The 27,907-nt window shown below is 50.5% G+C and overlaps 1 protein-coding gene across 1 annotated transcript in view; it reads left to right on the top strand.

Annotated features, from left to right (window-relative positions):
• Positions 1-605: 605 nt before the first annotated feature.
• The window catches only part of LOC144102215 (caskin-2-like), a 186,225-nt gene continuing 158,923 nt past the window's right edge, over positions 606-27,907 (top strand). Inside the window, exon 1 of the mRNA XM_077635527.1 lies at positions 606-1,211. Within this exon, the coding sequence (XP_077491653.1) occupies positions 1,091-1,211 (121 nt within the window). The 5' untranslated portion in view covers positions 606-1,090. The remainder of the gene's footprint in view (positions 1,212-27,907) is intronic.

Genomic DNA, 27,907 nt, shown 5'->3' with positions numbered 1-27,907 from the left:
CACCGACGAGCTGGCTGCCATCTGCAGACTGTGTTCGTCTCCAGCAATCGTCTCTGAAGGGATGGCTCTGTGCCGCTGCACCATCGGAGAAACGTACTTCATTTGCTTTTGCTCTTTCCGGCAAGCCACACCCACTGTCCTATCTTTAAGCAACGCGCGCTACGCCCGCGCGGCCATCGTGCGGCTGAGGGTTCGGGACGGGCAAATAAACGGAGAAAGTGACGCTGGCTGAGAAAAAAAATAAAAAGTGAACAAAAGCGGAAGCAAGGAACCGCGCAGAAACTAGGAAGTAGAAATTCCAAGGACGCCCCGCTCTACTTCGCCATTGGGGAAGAAAGCAGCGGAGTTCTCTCTCATCCTCCTCCTCCGCAGACAAGGAGCAAGCGCCGGAGCCGGCGAAGAAAAACCACACGCCCCGGCCGAGCGAAGGAAAACTTTAAAAAATAGAAAAAAGTTGCCGCGCACCACGCTGGCTGCGCGCCCGTTTGTCGTCTGCTCGAAAAGCCTCGATGCAAGGGCGGCGGCACGGCGTGCTCTGATTGGCCGGCAGAGCCTCGTCCCGCGCGCAGCTCGTAGCGCCAGCTGGTGGCGTTCACCGGAAGCGCGTAAACACGCTTGAGATCAACGGCACTCGACGACGCGTGCTTTGAAGCCGTGTGCCGCCCCGCCGTCTGTTCGGATTTTCGACCCTGGCTCCTCCAACTCTCGGTGAAGTCGTGCTCGAACCCGCGATGTCCGTTGGGGGCGACGGTGTGGTGATGTGTGCGTCGCTTGCGCGCCGCAAATCTGCTGGGTGAGAAAGTTTTTCGGCGAGTTGGGATGCCTTCGAAAGTTGGCGCCTGCCGCCGGTTCAACGCCATTGCTTCTTCTGTTGCCGCTGTCCTGAAGACCGAGATAGCAGAGCAAAGCATGGCTTCGGTGGCGTGCCTTGCGGAACTCGACTCGTCTATTATCGCCTCCGGTGATAATTGATCGTGACGAGTGGTGGATCGAGCGTCGTCGGATCGGCTGGCAGTGCGGCCGGCCAGTGTTGACAAGCTCCGTTTGTGCTGTTTTGTGGAAAGCGCGCGCGCGCGCACTCTCCCCAAGCATGTTGTCATCGTCGTCGAGCTCGTCCAAGGAGAACCAACTCTTCCAGGCCGTGCGCAATGAGGATATTCCGGCGATTCTCCGGACGCTGTCCAAAAAGAAGGGCCTGAGGACGCCCAAAAGTGAGTTGCACTTTGATACTTCGTTCGTTGTTTACCGTCGGTACAAAAAACCCGGCGCACGGGAGCACTTGTGTTGGCGTCCGTCTGCTCCTCTTCTGCTGCTTGTCACCTTGCCAAGTTCATGCTGCGCGGTCCTCAAGCCTATATGATCAGCGTTGAAACTGGGGGGTGCGTGAGGCGCTCGCTAATACCTGAGTTGCATGATTTTTGCTAAGTAAACGCTGCACGGTTGCAGTTTTTTGTTTGGTATTTGTTTGCTATTGTTGTCTCGTGTTTCCCAAAGCGACAGGGGAGTGGTGTTTTTGTTTTGTTTTTCATTTCATGGTCGGTGGCCAGATAGGCGGCGTGGAGTTGTCATGCTGGTTCCACCGAGCATTCGCACGCGACCGACACATCCAGCTAGCGAGAGTGCGTGCGCTAACTGCGCTCGCGGTCTTCTGGAGCAGCAGCTGCGTTTGTTCCCCCACTTCACGTAACGGTTCAGCGCCGTTCTCCGGTGATCACAAGTGCGCGGTGTTGTAACCGGAAGCGTTAGGAGGGCGCATTTTACAACGGAACATCACGTTGAGCGTCATCACCAAGCTGCGGGTTCACTGGCGTTGTCAGTTTGTGCGTGCAACTCTGTTCTACGTTAAATCTGCCGCCTTGTTTAACGACGCCTTGTTTAACGAAGTACCACCGTTCGCAACATCACATGCAACGCACAATGTGCGGTCGCAGCTAGATTCCCGATACACTGGCGGAGCCGAGAAATTAGGGATTTGAAACAATTAAGTTCTGTACAGTGAACTGCGGCCCGTTGCAAGTCATGCTGAAGACAGCTCGATTCGTCGTAACGCCGTAACTTAATACCTCGGGTACTCAGCGAGCGTAAGGGGTCGTCAGTGAGCTTAGTTGTGCTGTTCGCAATCTGGGGAGTGGCCTTGTGTGGCTTCTTCTAACGCACAACAAGCTCGCTCGTATGAATTTATTGATTCGTTGTGGGTGTAGATTAGCGAATGACTTTGGGCGTGCGCGCTGTGGATTAGCACGCTACGCCTCTGTCAAGGAGGCTATACCTCCAATGGTTTGTCGAGGTTTGCGTGTGCGTGCCTCACTTGCGTGCTAGTGTGCTGCTGACTTGTCCTGCGGACTCCCTAGTTCAGGCCGACCGCTTAGATCAGACCTCGATCCAGGGGGTCTTTATCGGAAGGTTTCGCGGCCTCATATTTTGCCAGAAATGGCAGTGGGCTGGGAAGTGGTTTTTGTTGTTATCCTGGCGGCAAATGGCGCTTATCCATAACCAGGTTGTCACCTGAGTGGCGTGAGGGGGCTAAAGAACTGTTTAGACACTTCGTTTTTCAAAAATAGGAGAATTAAGGTACGGTACAACAGAAGATATTGTCCGGGGTTTAACGTCCCGAAGCAGAAACAGGGCAGTGTGGAAGGTCGTAGGGGAGGCAGCATAGCATACGGACTTGTTTGCATATCGCCTCCATGGAAGTGCCGCCGGGATTCGATCCCGCGACCTCGGGGATCAGCGGCCTAACGCTAAGGCCACGGTCAGAGCCACCGCGGTGGATAGTGGTAGAAGCGAATGCTGAGTGGAAACGCGGTTGGGCGTAGTCATGCTTTCCTTCCGACGACCGGACTCCCCAAGTTCCTCTTCTCATCGCATTTTATCCGAGCACTTCTCGACACCGACCACACCTTTCGCGCTGTGTATACGGCACGCACTTAAAGACAGAAGCGCCGTGTTGTGAAGTCTGCCCAACAACCGGCGTTTCAGATGCAGCCCACGTTGTGGCCAATGAGCCATTTACGCAGTCACTCGAGCGTTCCGGGCAGGGTTTGCTGGGCACCGAACACCGCCGCTGCACCACTGTAAGCTATACACTGTGCGCATTTGCACTTACGCGACGTCAGGGGGCGATTGATTGCAGACCCGTAATGGAGTGATCACTCGGGTAATTAATTAGGGTCTATCGCTCAGATAGCTGCACCGCAGCACGCTAGTGCCGCCATCTGTGTTTACCTTTTTGCGGTCGTTGTAAGGCTTGCACCGACGGGCTTTATTCGGCAGTGCGGGGTTGCAGAGGGAGCGCGAGGCTTAGATATTGAGAAATAGGCATGAAAGAAACGGAGAGCGAAAGAAAATGCCTGCGAGCGGGGAAAAAGAAAGCAAGCACCAAGAAAGGAGACACGGGCGTCTAAGTATAGACCTGTACCCCTGTCTCTGCACTGGGCTGCGCAAAGCAGTGGCTCTCCTCCGGTTGAAATACGCAGACCCCCCCCCCCCCCCCCCCTTCCTCCTCTTCTTTACGGTGTGCGGATGCTCGCGCGATCCGTGAAGCTTCCGCCGGTCTCGAACCCCGGGAAAAGACGCGCCGTAGTCTAAAATAAAAGCCCCTTCTCTAGCGCTGTAAAGATTAAAAAAAAACACTCAGCTTTAAAAAAAATGGAAGGCTGGTGTGTAGTTTCTGTTGGCCTTTTAAGTTTCTGCCGACGGGTCCCCTTTTGGGCCCAGCGTGTTGGCGGCGGCAGGGCGGGCAGTCGCTTGTTTTGGGACGGGCACAGACAACGACAGCTGTGCGATCGTCTTCCCAGCGAGCTGCACGGGCCCAGTGTGTGTTTTGTCACCTGGGCCGACATAATAATACTAATAATAATAATTGGTTTTTTGGGGAAAGGAAATGGCGCAGTATCTGTCTCATATATCGCTGGACACCTGAACCACGCCGTTAGGGAAGGGATAAGGGAGGGAGTGAAAGAAGAAAGGAAGAAGGAGGTGCCGTAGTGGAGGGCGCCGGGATAATTTCGACCACCTGGGGATCTTTAACGTGCACTGACATCGCACAGCACACGAGCGCCTTAGCGTTTTTCCTCCATAAAAACGCAGCCGCCGCGGTCGGGTTCGAGCCCGGGAACTCTGGATCAGTAGCCGAGCGCGCTAACCACTGAGCCACCGCAGCGGGTCCGGCATAATGCGGCGATTCTATTTTGATTGTCCTCAGTTTCCTTTTTTACGCTTTTCGTGATTTCCTTACATGATGCCACGCCCTCGCTCGGCTTGAGCCAATCGCGAGCAAGGGAAAAAAATTGAGTAGGATCTTAATGGAATCGTTATACCGGTTCAGGTCGTATACGGAGTGTCGCTGTGTGCAGCGGGTTAATTATTAAGGGGAAAATCATTTGGCGGATCATCGACTCAGAAACCTGGCGTCGCCCACAAAAGTGGCAGTGTTGCAAAACTCGAGATTGGTCGAAATGATGTGACGTCATCAAAGGCGGGGAAAACACGAAACGTTAACCAGTAATAGTCTGAAGTATAGTACTTACAACTGCGCCAACTACAAAGGAATAGAACAAAATTGCACTAGAATTCGAATGGGATTGTAGTGTTGCAAAAAAACGGATCCATGCGACCCGTATCGCACGCGCCGTTCTCTTTTAGATTGCCCCTTCGCAGTCGTTTGATCATGTACTCTTATGCGGAAGCCACTGCAGACACACAATTAAGTTACTTTGCAGTCATGAAATCTGGTTTTCATTCACATGACGGTTTAGCATCGCAGCTGGAAAATTTCGCGTGCTTTCGAAATTCTCGTTTACCCTTGCATCTAACCCGGCCGCGTTGCGAAGGTGGCGGAACACAAAAGGCGCCCGTGTGCTGCGCGACGTCACTGCGTTGCGTTAAGAATCGCCAGGAGGTCGAAATTATTCCGGAGCCCTCCACTACGGCTTCGGCCCTTCTTTCTTCCTGTCTTCTTTCACTCCTGGAATTCTGGTTTTTGGGTGGTGCAGGGGGAAGGTGGACACGTGAACTGCGTCTTGAAAGAAGGGTGATCGGGATGAAAAGGGGGAGAGAGGAAAAAGGGCTGGCGCCTGCGCACCGCAGCCGCACCTGGGAGTCGCGGCTCCGAGGCTGTTTTGCTAAGGGCTTTGGAGCGAAGGATAAATACGTTTGTCAGCGGGGTCCGTCTTGACCATTACGCTGAGCACGTCGGTTTCGTGGGGTTGAAGATGGGGAGGAGGGGAGTGCTGTGCTGTCAGCGTCTCTTTCCGTTGCTCGCCTGTGATGACGCGGGTGTCGGACCACGGGGACGTCCCCCTTTCTGCCTTTATCGAGACCTTTTTTTCTTCAGTGCAGTTCTTTAGCCATTATCTGTTTGTCTGAAACCTGCCCACCGTGTCAGGCATCAACTCAAATAATCGTGACAGGCTGCTCGGGAAGAGGATTCTGGATCGCAACATAGCCCAGGCAAACGAAGTCCCACCGATGGAAGCACCTGTCATAGGAAGCAACTTTACCCAGGCAACCGTAGTCCCACCGATGGCAGCACCTGTCATAGGAAGGCATCTCTTGACCGCTGCACCACTGCGTCAGGAGTGGTAGGAAGACTCCCAGGGGTCTATGAATGTAGAGAATGACCAATTCCTCATATATGGACATTAACCCATTATCGCGATACCAACAACTGCCATCCGTGAACACTGGATCTGAACATCGGAACCGAAGGGAAAATCGAACTGCCAGCGCACCTAATTCGCATGTGGCCTAACTACTCAAATCGACCGTCATTTTTTTGTAGCGGTAGCTACATTACGGTAGCATTTCGAACCTTCAGCGTGGCGCTGCCGCCACCCTCTGGCAGCGCCGCCACGCTGTCACGTGGTTGGTCACGTGGTGCAGAGCAGCTGCCGGCGTCGCGGCGCCGTGGCTGATCACGTGGTTGGTCACATGACTAAGTTCCACTCAGCCAGTTGTTGCTATCGCGTCACTCCAGGTTTAAGCAGAGCTAAACCACCGCCGTTTTTCAGTGTTACTCTCTTTATTCTGTTAAAGGGGCCCTAATGAAGTTGCGGTATGCCTGGGACGTTTAAGCACACCTAATTCTCATTCGGCCTAACTACGCAAATTGACCGTCAATATATATTTTTTGAGCTACTCTCTTCATTCCGTTAGCAATTTCGCGGCCGCTTCGTGGCTGAAGTGTACGCAGCTAAGGTGCAGATGAAGTGGAGGTGAAGGAAACAGCTGTCCTCAGTGTTTAGCTGTCCCAGAGCCGATGACCTTTCTAGAACCATGTCCTGCGGAACCTGAATTGAAAGAGTGCATCGCTACCGTCTATGCCAGGATCTTGAAGAGCGTTTCATACACCTACGGCGGGAATGTCGCGAAGTGCGAATTTGGTATTAGCTTGGCCAGTGTCTGGCCCGAAGCATGGACCCTGTTGTGGAAACGTATCTAACTGAGCCGCGGTGGATGCAGTATATGGCAGAAAAAATAAATAAATACCCATAACCTTGAGAATAACGTTCTTACAGGTACGAAGGTTCTGAGATATTCCTGAATATGTGAAGGGCAGTTTGTGAAGGTTTGCTTTTTTTATTAATTGGTTTTTTGGGAAAGGAAATGGCGCAGTATCTGTCTCATATATCGTTGGACACCTGAACCGCGCCGTAAGGGAAGGGATAAAGGAGGGAGTCCAAAACGTATTTCTGCAACTAAATGCGCGTTTTATAACTCTAGCCTAGACAAACTACATTTCCCATCATTCCGGTGGCAGCTGCAGTTTTCCCTCTGTGGTCGAGTACAACTCAAGAAGCGGGGCGAAAAATGCCTCTCAGAGGAAGGAAGGGTGCCCTCCAGCCAATGGCGTCGGCCGATTGTCATGACGTCGCGATTCGTTTGCACCTGCTATAGTGTGACGTCTCATTGTCGTGACAATCCTTGACGTCATGACGATCAGTCGACGCCATTGGCTGGAGGGCACCCTTCCTTCCTCTGAGACGCATTTACCGCTGCCGTCTTGATTCTGTATACTGCCGGTATAAGTACCCGACAGTGGCGGCTGCGTTTTCATGGAGGCAAAACGCTAAGGCGCCCGTGTGCTGTGCGATGTCAGTGCACGTTAAAGATCCCCAGGTGGTCGAAATTATTCCGGAGCCGGAGCCCTCCACTACGGGCACCTATTTCTTTCTTCTTTCACTCCCTCCCTTATCCCTTCCCTAACGGCGCGGTTCAGGTGTCCAACGATATATATGAGACAGATACTGCGCCATTTCCTTTCCCCAAAAAACCAATTATTATTATTATTATAAGTGCATGAAGCCCTAGGAATGGCGGTGTTAGGGGGGAGGGGGCATCACATGTCCCTGTGCCTTGTTCGCCTAGGAGCCTCTGGGAGTTTTCCCCTGTTATCTACCGTCAAGGGACGAATAAAGACGTCGCAAAGTGCACTGCCGTATCGTAACTATAAAGATTGCATCAAAATTAGGCTGTACTGCAGAGCTTCTGAAAGCGTCCGGCTATTTTCTGTGGGCGCCCGCACTGGCAAACCCTCTTAACCTCGCAACGGCGAGATAGAGCTTGCGCAGCTGGATGAGTGCATGGCCTACATCAATGACGGGTTATGCTGAGAACAACGCCGGCCGCTGTCACCCGTCCCTTTCGCCGCATCTAAACCTTAACCCTTAATCAGCCGCTGCCGTAACTCTGCGGTGCCGTTAAGAAAGAAAACGGAAAGTTAAAGCAGTTTGCCGCAGCGTAGGTAAAAGGTAAAAAAAGAAAACAAAACAAAGAAGATACGTTAAAAGACGAGACGGCGGCAGAAATGCAGTGCGAACGTCTGACGGGCAGTTTTTTCGAGAGCTGGGGTATAGTTGAGGAAAAATGGACCAAGACATTTGGAAGGCACGAAAAACGGATCGTTACAGGCAGACGCTGTGTTTTTTGTTCGTACGTGTTCGTCCTGTGCGTATATGCTGCTGTGACCTCAATGGAAGCACTCCATCGTGAAAACAACAGCAATGATGTGAGTTTAAAGCCGTTCTCTTTGTAGCGAACGCATTAGTCAAACAGCGTGCTGCGTAAGGTCCAACGAGACGGGAAGTATTTCCAGTTGGTGCGCGAATTCCTGACCGAGACAGTCCGAAGGCAAGGCGTCCTCGCTCTTTTGTTGCCTGCGTACGTGTCGTCGTCAGTCTGCAGCTTGTTTGCTGAAACCAAGTCCGCCAAAACCCAGCTGCCTCGCCCCGCCGCGGTGGCTCAGTGGTTAGGGCGCTCGACTACTGATCCGGAGTTCCCGGGTTCGAACACGACCGCGGCGGCTGCGTTTTTATGGAGGAAAAACGCTAAGGCGCCCGTGTGCTGTGCGATGTCAGTGCACGTTAAATATCCCCAGGTGGTCGAAATTATTCCGGAGCCCTCCGCTACGGCACCTCTCTCTTCCCTTCTTCTTTCACTCCCTCCTTTATCCCTTCCCTTACGGCGCGGTTCAGGTGTCCAACGATATATGAGACAGATACTGCGCCATTTCCTTTCCCCCAAAAAACCAATTTTATATATATATATATATATATATATATATATATATATATATATATATATATATATATATATATATATATATATATATATATATATATATATATATATATATATAAATCCTGGATACACATTTTCACGGAAGTGCAGCGCTTCCTTTTGTAGTGCATGCCCGTGCTCTGTTTAGCTTGCTGCGCGGTGCTGTCAACCATTGTGGGGTGAGCCATAGGACAGCGTCGTTCTGCTTGCGTTCTCTTGGGGGGCACGCTGGCCCTCACGTTGAAGCAGTGGAAGCTGCAGTAAAAAAGGAGTAAAAAGGGAGTGAATTGTCCTCTAGCACCCTCCAGCAGTGCACTGTGGGGAAGTTTACTTCTTGTTTTTTACTTCTATATTCGTGTCTAGAGTGCAGTGGCTCTAACTGTGCTAATTTCATTTAAGGCCGTCGATGGCCGCTTCAAATCACATTTAGCCTGGGCTGCGCTCTGGCATTATCGAGGAAAAAAAAATTACTATCGACAACATTGCCGGGGGTGAGTTGTTGAAGCAGGTCTTTACCTGAGCACCTGAGCTCTATCTGAACAGATCTGCGGAAGTGATAATAAAGCTTCTGATTCGGCCTTTTGGCAAGCCTGCTCATACTTCCTTATGTCTGCTTGCCGCGCCTTCCCATTTTTTAGCAAGGGCAGATTTATGGACCAATCTTCGATAGGGTAGCTGGTGACGGCCTCCTGGTTGAACCATACATTTGTTGAATTTTTTTCCAGATACAAAATGGGGCTCAGTTCCAGTGTAGAATTTCTCGCTTACACCTGCCACCCTCCTGTTCGGATAAGTAAAACCTTGTGCTGGCAAACAGTGCAACTGCATATCCAACTGCATAGCCACACATCAGTCGCAGCGTGTACAGAACGATGGACAACTGAACTTACTTTATACTGTGAGTGAATGTGTGTATGGAGTGTGGCACTACAATGGCCTATGTTCTACTGTGACTGAATATGTGCATAGATGGTGACTTCTGGAGTGGACTGTGATGTGAACTGTGTGGATTGATTGTGAGCATATATGGTAACTGCGGGAGAGAATGTGTGCTATTATAAGAGACTGTGCGCTTAGCGGGGTAGATGCGGCATTGTTAATATCGAAGGGACGCTGCGGTGGAGCAATTGCCGGCAGACAAAGCAAGGCTAACCCCAGCTGTAGCATTCAACACCTCAACCTCAACCTTCCTTCAGTTCGTCTTTCATGCCTCTCACGGTTGGAAACACTGAGGCGTTCTAGTGTGCGCTTTTAGCTGGAACGCGAACACTTCGGGGTATGGCGGGTCTCGTCGGAACTTCACCACAGCTTCCACCATTTATGCCGAGGTCCCTCGGGGATCTCATCGAGAATGAGCGCAGGACCGCGCCATAGCCCGGCGGAGTTTTGATGACTCCCAGCTATGAAGCTTCCTACCCTTTCCTTCTCTGTGGGGCCGCAAGCTGGGTGCCGCTGCCTTCTATACCCGACCCTTGCCGGAGTCGCAGTCTCCTTCCCAGCTCCTCCCTGGGTGATGTTTTGCTCGAAGCCAAGATAAATAGAAAGCGCCGCAGTGGGTCGTAAAAAACACACGCGCCACAGATGGTTCCTCCCCGTATAGTATACTGTATACGGTGCGGCCTGCAGGGGGCGCCCGTGAACGGTTCTTTTATTCCCGGCGGCCGGGGGCCGGCAGAAAAGGGGTGCAACTGTGGTGGCGCTGGGGTTCCCGTCGTCTGCGCCGGAGGCAGCAGCCGGGGTTTTTCTTGAATTCTTTTTTCCTTCTTTTCGTCGTCTGCTTGCTCCGAAAGACCGGAGCGCATCCGACACGGGCTGTGGCTGCGGAGAGATGGCTTCGTCTGCGGAGTCGTGGGGGTGGAATGCCAAGTAGCCGCGGTGACGACTGCGCGCGCCTCCAGCCGCGCGTCGAGCTGTGTGTTGACACTTTATTAACGTAATTGGCACTCCTTGTTGTGTCTTCCTCGTGGAGGGGGACGGGTAAACAGTCTTTTTATGTTTCTGTCGCTAGACTGAGCCAGTGTTCTCGCTTTTGTGTTTAGGGAAGAAGGTTTTCCTTTTTTTTCAATACTTACTCTTTCCCTTTTGCTGGCTGCATGGTGTCTGGCCGTTTTTACAAATTTCTTGGGTTGTCGTGCGGAAGAATCGAGTGGCACGGAATAAACGAACAGACGAACAGTCCGCTACCGGTTTACGAAACTATCGATGGAAGTCTGGGCTTGGCTTGCGGCCAGTTTCCGGAAGATGGGAGACGGAAACGCCGCCTTGCAGCTTGGAAGGCACCTATCAATGGTGCGTTGTAACTTTTACTCCTCTGCGGTCCACATTCAGACATATGCGGGGGGTGGACAGCCGCCAGTGGCGACGCCAAGCGCAACTCTGTGCTCTATCTTACAAAAATTTCGACTAAGTTTTAATTTAATGTTTATTGACTCCCGGCAATAAATTTTCTGAGATTTAATTCACAGCTTTGTGACTTTTGTTCCGAGTTTCAATGTAAAATTGCCCACCGTGTTCCGACTGGCTGTTTATTAACTGCGATAGATCCGAATTGAGATTTTATGGACTGGGAATTCATATTTAAATTGACGGTTTATAAACTTGCAGTTGGCATTTAGTTGCGTGCTGATGAACTCTCAGTTCTTATTTAATTGCCTGGAGGTCAACATTTAATTACCAGCTTGTCGCCTCGCATTTTTATTTATCTGCAGTTCACACTTAGTTGACCGTTTACTGGTAGATCTAAATACATCCAGTCGAGAGTTTATTGCGTATTTATTAAGTAGTGTTTATTACCGCCGGACTCCAAAACGAAATCGAACCGTCGCTGGACATTGTTTCGGAGTCCGCCATCCTAACCCTCACCTAAACTTCCCACCGCCCCCTTAGGCCTCTGGCCATTCTTGTCAATAAATATGAATGAATGCATGAATGAATGAATGAATGAACTTTTCTTTCCACGTCTTATATAGCCGCGCTTTGAGCGGCGCTGATTCAGCAGCGCGCCTAAATGCTGTACGTTGTATGACAGTTTTCTTTCTAGCCAACTGAAGATCGTCCAGTGGGCAGTCGGCAATTAAAAACCTCCAAGAATTGGCCGATATGCGCAAGCAGAGAGTGGCGGTGGCCTATTCATATCCCCCCCCCCCCCCCCCTTTTCTTGATCACTCCTCCCACCGAAAGTTTGCCCGAGTGCTCCTTTTTTCTAGCATTGAATATTGGAGACGCGCTAACGAAATGCCGAATCGAACAGTTGTGTACGCGAATGTATTGAATTTACTACGCTTGTAAAAAGGGATACAAAGCGAGACTTGGTGTAGGAGAAGCAGGCACCCGTTCTCTCTTCACAGGGTAGATAATCTGCAACAGTCCCTTTCCTGTTTCTTAAGGAGACATGGGAGACAAATCGAAGTTTGCCTGTATCGATAGCGGTGTTGTCCTCGAGGAGTTAATGACGCGTACCCACTGTTGGGAATTGACCAGGACACAGGCGGCGACTGACAGATGGCGCTGCGTTGTCACCACAGAGGCCACGCTCTACGAAAAAGAAGCTCTTATAAGCCAGAAAAGGAGAAAAAATCTCCCAAGGACCCTCGCTTGGGCAACGCGAGGGGTATGCGTGAACGGTCGCCGTTACGAACTACCCTCATTGACCACGCATTGATTTCTTTTTATTTTTTAAAATATTTTTCGTTCTTGGCTTCTTCGTTCTGTCATCTTCTTTTAATGTCTGCATCGGTCATCCTATGGGAGTACTCATACCCCTCCTGGCACAGTGGTGTTCCGGTCAAGCGATATGCGCCACTGCCCTGAGATGGCACGTGCTGCCACCGGTGGGGCTTGTGCGAACAAGATTGCTCTTCCCGAGCGACCTCTCGCGACCAAACATTCATTCAACTGCCACCTGGCACGGCGGGCAGTTTGCTCACAATGCGGTGAGCAGGGCTTCACTCTTCTGCGCCACTTTCTCCGCGTCATGTGCCCTCTAATGCTCACGCATTACCCGCCGCGGTGGTTCAGTGGTTAGGGCGCTCGGCTACTGATCCGGAGTTCCCGGGTTCGAACCCGACCGCGGCGGCTGCGTTTTTAAGGGGGAAAAACGCTAAGGCGCCCGTGTGCTGTGCGATGTCAGTGCACGTTAAAGATCCCCAGGTGGTCGAAATTATTCCGGAGCCCTCCACTACGGCACCTATTTCTTTCTTCTTTCACTCCATCCTTTATCCCTTCCCTTACGGCGCGGTTCAGGTGTCCAACGATATATGAGACATACTGCGCCATTTCCTTTCCCCAAAAAACCAATTATTATTATTATTAAATAACTAAATACAGCTGTCGCCATCTGTCGCCCATTCCTTAAGTAAAACGCGTGTGTCGGCACTGATTTTTTTGCCCGGATCCCAGAGGCTGCGCTACACCGCCATTCATTCACAACGGTGGCAACGCACGCCATTTTTGGCGCTGGCGTCACGCGTTTGAATCGACTGGCGGGAAGATTTTTAAATGCAAATTTTCTCGTCAAGAAGTGCATATTTCGTGCCGCCCTTACGAAAATGGTCTTGAGACAGTCTATAGACAAAAGTCTACTAAAAGTGTAGAGCCATAAATCTATAGATAGTCTATAGACTTTATACAGGATTTGTATTGCCTGTAGACTGTTCTGTAGGGTTTGTCTATAGAGAGTCTATAGACTTCATAGACAGAAGTCTATGGACAGTCTATGGGCTGTCTAAATAAATTTTTGTAAAGGTGGACAAATATCACTGCCCAGAAAGAGCTAGATAATCGATTGTTACTCAGCACAGTAATTCTATAGAGTTGTCTTCAGTGCACTTTTAGGTAGCCGTGAACGCCGGGCATTCGGTGGCGCCAGAATGGCAGCGACCAGCGAGCCACCGACCAGATCGCCTTCACAGGCGGACCCAGCGCGTTAGTCAGCGTCATCACCCACGGCTGATCTAGACGGATGAATGGAGGAGAACGTGACGGCTGGCCCCGAGTGTGGGGGGATTCTCGGAAACCGGCGTGCAGCAGGGGGAGAGGAAGGGGCAGCCATTATCACCACCACCACCACCCCGACAGCTCCTCACTGCGACCACAGTCCGGACCGCGGTCTCCCCCGGGGCTGCCGCTCCGAAAGTGGCCGCGAATGTCTTTTCCGAGCGCCTCTCTTCCACGTCCGGGGCAACAAACACACTCCATTAGCAGACGTCGGTCACTGTGCCGCCTCACGGGTGGGTGCAGACGAACCCGTCGTCTGCGACCCTCCCCGTGTTGTGGCCGCTTCCGCCGTCGTCTGCTGTGCCGGCTGATGAGCGGACGGGAGGTTGCTGTTGCCATCGAATTCGCTTTATCTGCGAGCGACTCAGCCGTAACTTAGTGAGTTAAGCTGCTGCTCTGTAGTGCGAGTCCTGCACTTGAAAGTGAGTGAGTCGTTGTTAGACGCAGCTGCTTCGCAGACGACATTCTTGAGTGCCTTCGAGAGCATGCACTGCTTTCCAGTGCTCCTTTTTTGTTTTTGAATACCTTTCCAACTTTCGAGTGTTGCTTTTCCTTTCTTTCTTGACTGTATACCTTACTTTGCCGCTCGTGAAGTTGTCGTTACTCCGCTAACTGGCGCAGTAATAGTGTCGCGCTAACCGGCATCGACTGCCTTGCGCGATGCAGCAAGCACGGTCCATTAGCAGACGACGGTGGCAGTCTGGCGGCGCAGACAAACTCCCCAACGCGAATATGTAGTCTGCGACGCGCGCGCCACTTCCGCTGTCAGACGAGTACGTCGTCTGCAGTTCCACTATAGATGAGCGGACGCCTGTGCTGCAAATTGATCGTTGCCTGTAATCCGCTTGATCCATAACCGGGTTGCCTGTTTGGCTAATGACCAATCCTGAGATGAAGTGGCGAGTCGCCGTCTGTGCGGAGTGCCATGAGCCTTCAGTAGCCAGGAGCATTACAGGCAGACGTGCTGGGAGTCCCGTCTGAGAGATTACGCCAATTGATTCATTTCCGCCGTGCGTGGCATTGCACGCGGATATTCGGGTCCTCGAGAACGTTCACTCGTTGCTATTACCGCTGCTTCCACCGTGTGTCGTCGTCATCGTGCTGAGTGCTGATTGTCTGAGGTCGGTGTCCGCTATTAAATGTTCTTTCATACGCCGTTCGACGAGCACATGTGCGCTTAGGCGAGCATTGCTTGGGACTGAGTTTCTACTCCGTTTTAGTGACGTTTGCACGAAGTTGGCAGAATCGATGGTTTGCTTTAATTGCTTTTGTTTGAACACGGACCGTTCCAATGCCAAATGCGCACTTTGCGAAAGCTGCTTGTTATGAATCGCCAGTGCTGCAGAAGATTACAATTACCTTCGAACAAATCGGAAAAATATATAATCCAAACTTGGTATTGAAAGAGCAAGACTGTCGCATATGCCATCTCTGCGTCAAATTCATCAGCGCGAATAGGCGAGCGGTTTAACCGAGAGAAGCATTTGCAAATATTGCAAGTCTATGTTTATCTGCTTCGTACTAACTGTCGTCTCTTTTGAACGGCAAATTCTCAGCCCGGCGCACTGTCTTTTTTATAAAGGGGAGTTTAGAGTGTGGGATTTCGCGGGCTCCCGCCCACGGTCCTCGTGCTATCCAAGTCGTGTATGCTGTCAACGTACGCGACATCTCCCATTAGCCGCGGAAAGCAGACGAAGAAGCCGCGTCCTGCCGGATGGGTTAGCAGACGAAACCGCGGTGCATGCAGCGTCGACTGCCGTGCTTGGCAGACGACAGCGCGTGCGTGGTGTTGTCTGCTTGACAGCGCGTCGTCTGCCGCGGCCAGGGGCCCGCAGGAGCTTGTCTTCTGGCAAGAGAATGAAGCACTCCTGCCCAGCTAAGGACGGGAGAAAAAAAGCGAAAGAAAGAGGGAAAGAAAGTATGAAAGGGAGGAAGAAAGAAAGAAATAAACACAGAAGGAAGGAAAGAATGAAAGGAAGAAAGAGAGAAAGAAAGGCAGGAAGACATACAGGAGGGAAAGATTGAAAGGGAGGGAGGAAGAAAGAAGGAAAGAAAGAGAGAAAGAATGAAAGCCTAGAAATGACGAAATAAGGAGAAAAAAAAGGAAAGGAAGTTTAGGAGGAGGTAAGAAGACGATGGATGGCCGAAAAAAAAAGAAAAGAAAAAGAGATGCGCTGCCGTGCATAGAGGGGAAGCTCGGGGCTGGGGAGGATCGGCGCCTGGGTTCTGGGAAGGCGTCTGCCCGCGCTGGTATATACCGTCGTCTGCTCGCTACTGGAACGGCGTTTTCTGGTTCGACGCCTTTTTTACGCGGCGGTCTCCGGCCTCGCGCCGCCGTGGCTTTATCTCTTCCCGGCGCTGCTGGTGGCTTTGTTATCTGCGGGCAGCGTGCTTGAGGAGCGGCGCCCCACGGAGCGGGCCCGACAACACGGGGCTCTTGCCACTTGTATACGAGTGGCGGTGGTGGCGGCGTTTTGCGTCTCCATATTCACTGCCTTGAGTTTTTGAAATCGTCGGGGGCGTCCATTGTCGTGTCCTGCGCTGAGCAGTACGTTCTCCGGTGTTGCGCTTCGCCTTTGTCTGGAATGTGTCTGGACTTCGCTCACTAAGGCGGTGTTCTTTGTGCAGACCGGCGTACCCACCGTTGTGCGAGCAGCGAAGCTATGTCAAAAGCGGCATGCTGTGCCGTGGCAAGAGACCTGTGTCTTTTACAGAGCGAGAGATCAGGTGGGGGGAGCCGGTCGCAGGGCGTCATGACTGATCTGGCGAGTGTCATGGCGAATGATCAGCTGGAAATTATGGGTATACCTGTGCTGCGGTTCTTTTATATTTTTTTTTATTGTGCATATCCTTCTTCAGGGGTTTGTGAGCAGAAAATCCCGGCGCCGGCGTCGTGGACCGTGTTGGTCAAATGTTTAGGGGAATCCCCCGGGAGCGAGAAATCCACGAAAAATCCCCAGAGAATTAACCTAGGGGGCAGGTGGGCCACCTAGGTCATGTGACCTTGTGACGTCGTCACAACCTGCCCACCGGATTGTGAATGAACTGCGCACCGTGGCTATTAAATTAATGATTGGTCGAGAGAGGTGTCTTGGGAAGACACACAGGTGGCAGCACCTGCCATCGCAGTGCAGTGGCACGTCCCTCAACCGCTGCACCACTGCGCCAGGAGGGGTACGAGTACTCCCAGAGATGTGTGATTGTAAAGTAGAGAATGGCCTTGTGCATAGAGAGGAATTAACCCATGACACTATCGAGGGGGCGTCATACCTTTAAGGCGAAGCTTAAGTGTCCCCTCCAATTTTTCCGTTCCGTATATATTAGTCGGTGGTGGTGGTGGTTGTTGCTATGAAGGTGAGGGGGGGGGAGGGGAATACTGGTCCTGACGTATGTTGGCCTTTGGGCATCACTCTTATATTAGTCGGCATGCAAATGCCATGGCGGTGACATCGTGACCTCTTCCGGAACCATGCGGAGGAAAACAGAAGTGCTTGGAATCAAGAAAGGTGTAGGGACGGTTGCTCATTTCTTTTGTTTAGAGAGAGAGCGTATTTGAGCAATCATTTTGCAGAGATGACATAATTTCACAGGAAGAGAGAGGGAAAGAAAGAAACAACGTTCCGGGCAGTGGGAGCCGAACCCACGACCTCCGCTTTTGTCCCGAGCCGTGCTCTATATGTACCAGCTGAGTCGGGGCGACAACGCTGTCTTCCCGTCTACTTTTCTGCTCTTCGTTATCTCTGGTGGATTTGCCGGTCAGCGCTACAGAATGTCGAGCCGGCGCAGTCTGACAAGTGTTAGGCACGGGCCACAAGCCGCCCACCGTAAGCCCGCAGGTAGCGGACACATGCGCTGTCGGCCGTAAACTACCGTAGCATAAACAGCTATGGCGCCGATGTAAGCGAACACGGTGGAGGTATTATACGGCCGGCCTAATAGAGCACACGGTGTTTGGTTGTATCAGGGGAGGCTCTCTCGACAAGTCCCGTCCAGGATGGTCTGATCGAAGGGAACGCGGTTACATTGTAAAGTCATCTCTCGCGCCAAAGGAAGAGGAGAAAAAAAAACAAAAAGGGGAAAAGGGATTAGGGAAGTAGATGTCTTCCTCATGGAACGTTGCCTTCCGAGAGTCATTCAAGTTTGCAGGCGACACCGGAAGGAACATAAAGTGAACTAGGGGCGGAAGGGAATCTGATGTTCCCGGTGCTGTCTTTACCTCATGGTGATACGGGTATAATGTCACAGAGTGGCTTAAGTGCAGACGACGAAAGGTCGTGGTCCTTGGCACGTATTTGTAACGGTGTTCGTGCCCAGCTCTTTGACATGTCGTCACGGTCGCTTGACGTACGGGTTGCCTGTTGCCCCCCCCCCCCCCCCTCCCCCCCCCACCCCCCATTCTTCGCCCTCTTGCAAAAGAAAGAGCAACTCGAAGGGATCATACGCTCCATTTCAAATTTAAGCTTCCCGTGAAGAAAAAAAAAAGCCAGAGGACGATTGCGGGTTTCTAACTCGAATGATCCAGTGTTTGCTCGCTTGTGGCTGCGAGAAAATCGTGACATATAAGAGTCGGTATGTCAGAATGATGCCAACTACTACGCCACGGCAGCGGTGGCATAGATGGTTACGCCACCCCTCTTGTAGGCGGGAGGTAGTAGTAATAAGTGGTTTTATTAAAATAATAGTAAAAAGGAAGGCAAAATTTTTGCTAGCCCCGGCATCTGCCACCGATGCTGAAGCACCTGAGCTGGGGCAGCGGAATCAAAGCATAGCAGGCAGAACGGAGAAATGAAACGAAAGAGGTGAGAGGACAGGAAGAGAGGATAAAAGGGAGAGGTAATGTACACAAAAACTATTTATACAATAAGAAATGTGTACAGGTGGGAGGGTTATATGACCGTATGTTTTACTAACGCAGTAAAAGCGCCCGCTCTATATTCTAGCTGGAGCAGTCTCTGTTGGTCGTCTCAAAGACGGAGGAGCTGTGTTCGTATTGCCGCCCGTCTCAAGCGCGTGAAGCACCAGGAGCTCGTTGCCTGGCCTGCCGCACGGAATGACGGCGGCTGCCCTATGCGAAGAGCTGTAGGAAATTCTGAAAAACAAACAAAAACTGACAAATGTATTATGCTAGGAAGGAAAACACGCGTTTACTATACCTCACTCTCGGTGGACACCTCAACCCCGCCTTCACGGACGGGACGAAGAAGGGAGAAAGAGGTGTCGTACAGTGGACAGCTCCGTGGGCACTTGGCCGGTTAGAGTTTCGATCTTCCGCAGTCATTGATTGCGCTGTAAGCGAGGAGGAGGACGCAGGAAAACCTGTCTGCCGAGCCGACCCACCGCTCTTCTCCGAGAGTGTCACATATCGCGACGGTATACCTGCACTCTGGAGGGATCAATGTAGTAATAAGCGCGCGTTAAGAGGCGTTTCATCGATTGGCCCTCCCCGAGTTAATAAGGCGTCGGGAAGTGTGGAGCCACACGAGTTCAGGTCGTTACATATCATCCTCTCCGGAGGTAGTCGTATAAGCGAAAGGAAGACGACGCGCTGGGGGGAGGACGACAGCTGAGAAGTGGTGCTCACTTCTTCTTCTAGCTGGGTTCCCACCTCTCTCTGCCCCCCTCTTCTTTGTCCAAGTTCCTGTGTCCCCCGTGTGATGAATGCCCCTTCTCCCTCTCCCCCTTCTCTCTGGCTCGCTCTCTCCTTTTTTTTGGCAAAACGGTCGATGTGAAACCGCGATTAGGAGGAGCTCCTCCCCGCCTGCCGCGAGGCGTTCGGTGTGCGAGGGATATATCCGTGTCCCGCTTCTCTCTGCATCGGTGTGAGCTAGAGCTAGCTCTTCTGTCGTTCTGGGCCGATTTTCGTGTTTTCTTTCATGCCCTTTTTCTTTCGATCCCATCAATTTCTCCTTCGATCTGTTTTCATCTTGATCGATCGGGTGCCTTACAGCCGCTGCCTCCTGGCCCGGGGCCGCGAGCGTTTCCCCGAGCAATCGTCTGACACGCCAACGAACGTTGAGGACCTAGCTCCTCCTTCTTCGTCTCTCTCTCTGCCCGCGCCAATCGTTGAAGAAGAAAAAAAGAAGACTAAAAAGGGACTAGCTCGTTGGTCAGCGCTTCTTCTCGCCGATGTGCGAGTGGCGTGGTCTTCGAAGATGTCTTTTAATCCCTTATGTGCCTTTTTCTCGCTAAGCCTGAGTGGACGACTCGTATACCTATATACCTTTCTTGGTAGGGCGGAAATTGCGACACTATCGGAGAGGGGGGGGGGGGGGGGGGCAATCGAAGAAGACAATTCGTCGACCGCCAAGAGACGTCCAGGTGCTGGCCGTTTTCTGGACCGTTTCCGTTGAAAATAAAAGTAGAAGTAACATTGAAAGGCGCTTTGCGGAGTGGTCAGCACTCCTTTTGAACGGGGAGCCAATGGCGTGATCCTCTTTCACGTCGCTGATGATGACCCATTTTCTTTTTTTTGTTCTTTTCTGTTCCCGCAGCGTTTGGCAAGCGGCGCACCTTGAGGGGCAAGCGATGGATTAAACAAAACATTTGGGCCCCGTGGACGTGAGGCCCTTTTAATCTTGGCCACATCTCGTTGAAAAAAAAAAAGTTCACATCAGGTGTTAGGGGCGCGCTTTTGTTCTGCAGGGCCTTGGTTCGACCTCTCTTTATCAAATTTTGTTGTTTTTTTTCAAAGCACTCAACCGTTGGTGTCCTTCGGTGGTGCAGCACACATTCTGACACGTCGAAGGATTAAAAACATTTGTGTGTGTGTGTGTGTGTGTGTGTGGTCTCACCTGTTTATCGGTTGTACCGGTACCTGTACTGAATACTTTGCTGTCTCCCTTCTTTCTATAGGAGGGTTTTGTTGTCATTATTTCAGCTCCTTAAGGTGTACTGGTGCTCGGAAGTGAAATAATAAAACGCCAAGAGCCAATGGCAAGACTGCTTTTCGCCATTCGCCACTTTTGAAAAGCCACGTGCCTACGTAAAAAATAAGAGCGGGGGGGGGGGGGGTGCACATACCCAAACGTTGACATACCCTCGAAGAAGGGGGGCATTGACCACGGCTTATAGTCACGAGTGCCAAAGAAAATGTTTGCAGAGATTTAAAGGCACACCGGGGGCACAAATTGGAGTTTTCCTGCGCTGATAGATTAAGGCATTTTAACGTAATTGGCTGGCGGGCCGAGGGTCCTCCTCAGCAGTTGCTCACTTGGTTTTGTGTTAACGACAGAGACGGTACTTTCTTTTAAAACAGAGCTCTTATATGCTCTAGAAGAGGACAAAAGAAAAAGCAATACAGGACTCGCTCTCACCGGCTGATTTCGAAACTATACTGCATGCGTCGGCACGGTTCCTTAACTCGGATCACTGAGGCTATAGGCTACACCGCCTTTCACTTCAGCGCGTGGATTACGCAGTCCTCGGTCTTGTCGTCTTTAGGGAGCAATTAACGAATTTTTTTTTCTGGAGCAAGTAAGTTTCCGTGGAAGGTATGCTTTGTAGCCGTTAGGCTGCGCATGGACGGATGCTAACCAGTAACTGCGTCCTTATTACTATCCTTCCCAACCTTGTTGGATTCTTCTAACAACATTGGACCAACATATTGCCACTTCGAGCTGTTTGATCAATTCGTTCTTGGCTGACCATGTTTACGCTAAAATTCCTGGTTAGCGCAGTTGGTAGAGCGACTGCTCTGGTAAGCGATGGTTCCGCGGTTTCGAACCCCGGACCAGGACGGATTTTTTCTTCAACTGCGAAGTTTATAAGAAAGCTGTAGCCGTTAGGCTGCGCTTGGACGGATGCTAACGGCTGATTACTCCCTTATTACAATTTTTCTCTACCTTGGGACCTGCCACGATGGCTCAGTGGTTAGAGCTCTCGGCTACTGATCCGGAGTTCTCGGGTTCGAACCCGACCGCGGAGGCTGCGTTTCGATGGAGGCGAAACGCTAAGGCGCCCGTGGGCTGTGCGATGTCAGTGCACGATCCCCAGGGGGTCGAAATTATTCCGGAGCCCTCCACTACGGCACCCCTTTCTTCCTTTCTTTGTTCACTCCCTCATTTATCCCTTCCCTTACGGCGCTGTTCGGGTGTCCGCCGAGATACGTGAGGCAGATACTGCTCCATTACCTTTCTCCAAAAACGAATTTTCATTTTCATTTCTGTCTTGGGGGGGATTCTCCTAAAGCCTTGGAACAACCTGAAATTGAACTTTTCATTTTCCGGCTCGACTTGTCCTGCCACGACTACTAGCTGTATACGGGCTGTTCATATATAGTTGAAACTCGTTATAACGAAGTTGAAGAACGGCGATTACTTCGTTATAGCCATAGCTTCGTTATAGCCCGTTTTGATCGAGCTTCCAAGGGGAATCGTCGTTCCTCCGTTATATGCATTATTTACTTGTAAACTGTTTCGTTAAAGCGATGTTTAAGCAGTGAAACTCTATAGCTCTTATGCCAGCCGCTGGTTTGCCGTATGGACCTCCTTCACCCCGCGACGTCACGAAGATGCGGTGGCGCTGATGTTAGCAGCGACTTTCGCATCGTAGGCAAAACAGGTTCCGCTTGCCCGTGCCTACCGCAGCTGCCGCAGTTACCGGCGGCTGCTTCAAGCCTGTGCACTGCAGAAGCAGCATGTATTGACCAGCTGCGTCACTGCTGGATCCGCGTAGTAGCATAAAAATATTAATTTAGCCTCGATAGGTTTCTCGCGCATAAATGCCGCATCCGGAAACTGGCTGACAGGCATTGGACCACGGTAGTAAAGCGCGAAGTCTGGGAGTCGATAGGCACTGCCATTCAATGCACTTAATAGCATGCAAGTTACTGCGTTCATTCACCTGAACTTCAGGATAGTAGGCTGATAATTGCTCAAGGAAAAAAAAGACATATGCAGCTGCACACGTACTTATCACCTTGAGCCGGAGTGCACGGGGCGCCGACAGGTTCACTCCGCCCCCAAGGAATGCGTTTTTTTGTTAATGGCACACCATGTTTAAATGGCGCGTTTTGTGACATTTAATAGTTACTTTAAACTGTTTCTTGATATGACGACGTAATTATTTCATTCGAGTAGAAAGAAGTCTGGTAAGTTGTGTCAATCTTGCGCGGTCGAGTTGGTGTGCTTAGAACAGCGTACCTTAAGTGTGCTAAACGCCATATGCTTTTTCATTGCATCATGCATGTGTCATGTTTCATGAGGTAATACATGATCGCGAAGCTTGTTTGGAAAGAAGCAGCCGCAGGCGTGCTACTAACAGACACGTGGCGAGATTGAGAAGGGACGCGGCATGAAAAGTGTTTTAACTAAACTTGGTGTAAATATGAAATTCCTACGCTAGTTTCAGTCATTCCTTTTATTTATAGCTATACCTGGCGCAGTTCTGGGTAATTATAATTAACACCGTCGTCAAGTCCCCCCAAGCTAGATCTCTAATTGAGTAGATAGTGCGCAGTTTTTTTTTTATGCCAGCATGTGCATAAAGCCCTGTTCTGTATGATGACGCGATTAGTTGTTTTTCTATATGATCAGTACTTATGCATGCATAGTTACATGAAAACGTTTCTTACAAAAAATAACTACCCCGCCGCGGTGGCTCAGTGGTTAGGGCGCTCGACTACTGATCCGGAGTTCCCGGGCTCGAACCCGACCGCGGCGGCTGCGTTTTTATGGAGGAAAAACGCTAAGGCGCCCGTGTGCTGCGCGATGTCACTGCACGTTAAAGATCCCCAGGTGGTCGAAATTATTCCGGAGCCCTCCACTACGGCACCTCTCTCTTCCTTTCTTCTTTCACTCCCTCCTTTATCCCTTCCCTTACGGCGCGGTTTAGGTGTCCAAAGATATATGAGACAGATACTGCGCCATTTCCTTTCCCCCCCCCCAAACCAATTATAATTATATAATTAAAGATCCCCAGGTGGTCGAAATTATTCCGGAGCCCTCCACTACGGCACCTCTTTCTTCCTTTCTTCGCTCAGTCCCTCTATCCGTTACCTTACGGCGCGGTTCGGGTGTGCGCCGAGATGTGTGAGACAGATACTACGCCATTTTCTTTCCCCCAAAAGCCAGTTTTCATTCTCATTTCTGCCTTGGGGGGGATTCCCCTAAAGCATTGGACCAACCTGAAGTTAAACTTTTCATTTTCCGGCTCGACTGGTGCTGCCACGATACGGGCTGTCCATATTTAGTTGAAACTCGTTATAACGAAGTTGCAGAAATGCTATTACTTCGTTATAGCCGTAGCTTCGTTATAGGCCGTTTGGCCGAGCTTCCAAAGGGGAATCGTCATTCCTTCGTTATATGCATTATTTCCGTGTAAACTGTTTCTTTAAAGCGAGGTATTCAGTACATATAGGGGACCCAAAATCTTGGATCCCCCATTCTAAAACTCCCCCCAGTGTAACCGGCAGTCAATATACAGGGTGTTCCACCTAAAAACTTTACGCATTTTTTTTAAAATAGGCTTTTTGAGTTAGAATAGCACTTTTTCGGCGTAACATTGTCAGCGGTGTAGTACATCAGAATACAGCTAAGACGTATGTACTAACTGCCAGGCGGGTTAACCAATATTGTATAGTTAGTTTTTTAACTATTACTGTTAGGCTCCTTAATTGTTCAGAGGCGTATAGCTCACCGGAAGTAATATCCATATCAGTTTTTAGAATTTCTAAAACGCGGTTACCCTCGGCGCTGTGGCTCAACAAAATTTTGGGTACTATTTGCACGAGTTACGTGCATTAGAGAGGTTGTTAAACAGTACCTCTTGCGGGAATAGTTGGTGGAACATTGTCTAACAAAAGTAAAAACGGCGCTAAATTTGACGCAAACCACACTGAAATACGGACATGACGGGCGCTATCTCGATCTGTGTGAACGCATGCGCATTTTTCACACGGTAAAAAGAAAAAAGAAAGAAAAACTGCAAGCTTTTCGAAAGCGCATGTAGGTATTTTGGTTCGATGAAGCCAAGATTTGTTCGGCCACAGCGCCGAGGGCAACCGCGTTTTAGAAATTCTAAAAAAAAATATCATATTGGTATTACTTACGGTGGACGCTTCTAAACAATTAAGGAGCCTAACAAAAATAGCTAAAAGTTAACTATTCGGTATTAGTTAACCAGCCTGCTAGACTGGACTAGACAGAACCAAATGTATAGTCAACCCTGATTATGTGTTTTTACGGATAGATCATTCAATTAAATGTTAAAGAATACAGACGCCGGACTGACTTTTTTTAAAACTGTCATTTTTCCCCAAAACAGTTTCGGAATGGAACAAGCTGCCCCAGGAAGTATAGTGTCCATACTGTCAAATGATTCATTTTCTTTCATGATGTGACTGTTTTTTCTTAATTTTTGATGTATTATAATTCCGTGTTCTTTTTATCTCAATGTTATCTTTTTTTGTAACCGCCTGCACGCGGTGGTATTTGTGTACTTTTTCTTTTTCACCCCCCCCCCCCCCCCCCCACTGTAATGCCAGACAATGGCGCTGTGGGTAATAATAATTGGTTTTGGGGGAAAGGAAATGGCGCAGTATCTGTCTCATATATCTTTGGACACCTGAACCGCGCCGTAAGCGAAGGTGGAAAGGGGGAGTGAAAGAAGAAAGAAAGGAAGTAGTAGGTGCCGTAGTGGAGGGCTCCGGAGTAATTTCGACCACCTGGGGATCCTTAACGTGCACTGACATCGCACAGCACACGGGCGCCTTAGCGTTTTGCCTCCACAAAAACGCAGCCGCCGCGGTCGGGTTGGAACCCGGGAACTCCGGATCAGTAGCCGAGCGCCCTAACCACTGAGCCACCGCGGCGGGTATCATGATAAATAACTGGATAGACATCTTAGCTGTGTTTTTATTACAGTGCTGATAATGCTATGCCGGAAAAAGCGCCCTTCTAACTCAAAAAACCCTGTTTGGAAAGAAATTGTGCAAAGTCTATTGGTGGAACGCCCTGTATTGTGCGGGGTGTACACACGCGTCGTTTTTCGTGAGTGGTGCGCGTCGGCGGATAGGGTCTCACCGTGCGTGCATCGACAGCTGACGTGTGTGCGTGTCCGATGCATGCATAGCGGTGTATCGCCGCGCATCAATTAGCTAATCGTTTCAGTTAGCGAGCAGTCGTGCCGCTTAATTCTGTGCGTCGCTAATCGAAACGATCCGCCCGAGCGGCAGCGATGCTTCGACGCCTGATTAATGGTCGGCACGTACACTCGACCGCGCATTTCAACGGCAGAGCGTGCGTGGCGGATGGAACGAAACACCGATTGGAACAGCCAGCTGCGCCCCGCCGCGGTGGCTCAGTGGTTAGGGCGCTCGACTACTGATCCGGAGTTCCCGGGTTCGAACCCGACCGAGGCGGCTGCGTTTTGATGGAGGCAAAACGCTAAGGCGTCCGTGTGCTGTGCGATGTCAGTGCACGTTAAATAACCCCAGGTGGTCGGAATTATCCCGGAGCCCTCCACTACGGCACCTCTCTCTTCCTTTCTTCTTTCACTCCCTCCTTCATCCCTTCCCTTACGGCGCGGTTCGGGTGTCCAACGATATATGAGACAGATACTGCGCCATTTTCCTTTCCCAAAAAAAACCAATTATTATTAACAGCCAGCTGCTCCTTATGTCCGCGTTTGCGCCGAGTGTGCTCCAAGCGATGCGGTAACGTACGCTTCCGGGAAATTTTCGAGGTCGTTTGTATCTTAAGAAAAGCGATATGGGATTGATTTGTCTCAAGAAAACAGATGTGGAATTGACTGAGTGTCTGAAGCCTTTGTTGAGCGTATTTATGGTCTTTGGTTTTACTCATAGACTGGGTTTGCAGACGCGCATATTCATTTCATGGGCGTGCGCAGAGGCTTGTACACGTATACCTGTAAGAGGTGGACCTTTTATTTGGTATTAGGGACTAATTGTGCATGCCTGTGATCGCTTTAGTAAGCAGGGTCACCTCAGCGAAGCGATTTGTGTGTATCGCTATACCTTCCATGACGTTGCCTGAAGAAGAACGTAGATTTCTAGGATAAGAGCGTTAAGATTTTCTTTCTTTGTAATTTCTGTCGCTCCTGTACAGACTTTCATTTTTTGACACACACTAACTCGCCGCGGTGGCTCAGTGGTTAGGGCGCTCGACTACTGATCCGGAGTTCCCGGGTTCGAACCCGACCGAGGCGGCTGCGTTTTGATGGAGGCAAAACGCTAAGGCGCCCGTGTGCTGTGCGATGTCAGTGCGCGTTAAAGATCCCCAGGTGGTCGAAATTTTTCCGGAGCCCTCCACTACGGCACCCCAATCTTCCTTTCTTCTTTCACTCCCTCCATTATCCCTTCCCTTACGGCGCGGTTCAGGTGTCCAACGATATATGAGACAGATACTGCGCCATTTTCCTTTCCCCAAAAAAACCAACCAACACATTTTCGTCCCCTTCGAGCTCTGTTTATCGATAGCCGACTGTACTTCCAATGACACAACAACAACGACAACAAAACATTTAGTTGTTACCGCTTCGTGCTGTGCGCTTTCATGGATGACCCGCCCCTTGAGCTCGTTTGTAATCGTTGCATATAAAGGACGTTTCATTAAACAACAAGACTCGCGGCGACTCAGAAACTGCGTGTGGCTGCCCCCTCTTCGTTATTTTCATTCGTCGAGAACGCTTGATTGCGACAAACTGCGGGGACTTTCCGCAAATCTTTACTCCTCGCTTGCGCGCATATTTAATGATTTTAATCGGCGCTGGTCCGACCCAAATGAGACGTGAGTAGCATGAGTCCCTATACGTGACCTCTTCCCTCTCCTCTCCCCCTCTCCCTCAACGTCGGCTGTTGAAAGTTCAGTCTTCTCCCTATAAATATTGTATTAGTTCAGCCGTTCATCAACTCCTTCGGGCAAGGAAGTTCCTCGCTCGCTGGCTCGATGCAACAAAACATTAACGCCAAAACACGCGCGACTGAGAACTGTCATCGTTTAATCTCCGACAGAGCTTGTGTGCATACCTCGCATCGGTAGCAGTTCTTCTTTTTTTTATCTCTATTATTGAAAGTTAAAGAGTGCGCCACTAAGTAATTGGGTCAGAGGTAATTGATGTTCCGCAAAACTGTGCGAGCAACGCTTCGCTTTGTCTCTTTGACTTGGCTGTTCTTTAGTTTTGCACGGCATAGTTGGCACAGCGGTGGACTCGCTGTAAACGCTGTCTTTTCTAGCGTCGTTATAAACGGCCGCAAAAAAAAAGAAAGAAAGAAATCAGGGACCAAATAAAAATAAAGATGGGGTCTTAATAAAGGGAGCCAGCGTGTATACGTTGGTACGCATCCTGAAAAATTACCTGCCAGCCGCCGGCTCGCCTCTTCCTGTAGTTGTGACCG

This window comes from Amblyomma americanum, chromosome 8 (assembly GCF_052857255.1).
Source record: "Amblyomma americanum isolate KBUSLIRL-KWMA chromosome 8, ASM5285725v1, whole genome shotgun sequence".
Classification (NCBI taxonomy): domain Eukaryota; kingdom Metazoa; phylum Arthropoda; class Arachnida; order Ixodida; family Ixodidae; genus Amblyomma; species Amblyomma americanum.
Note: the sequence above shows the minus strand (reverse complement) of the source record. Positions and strands in the feature narration are given on the sequence as shown.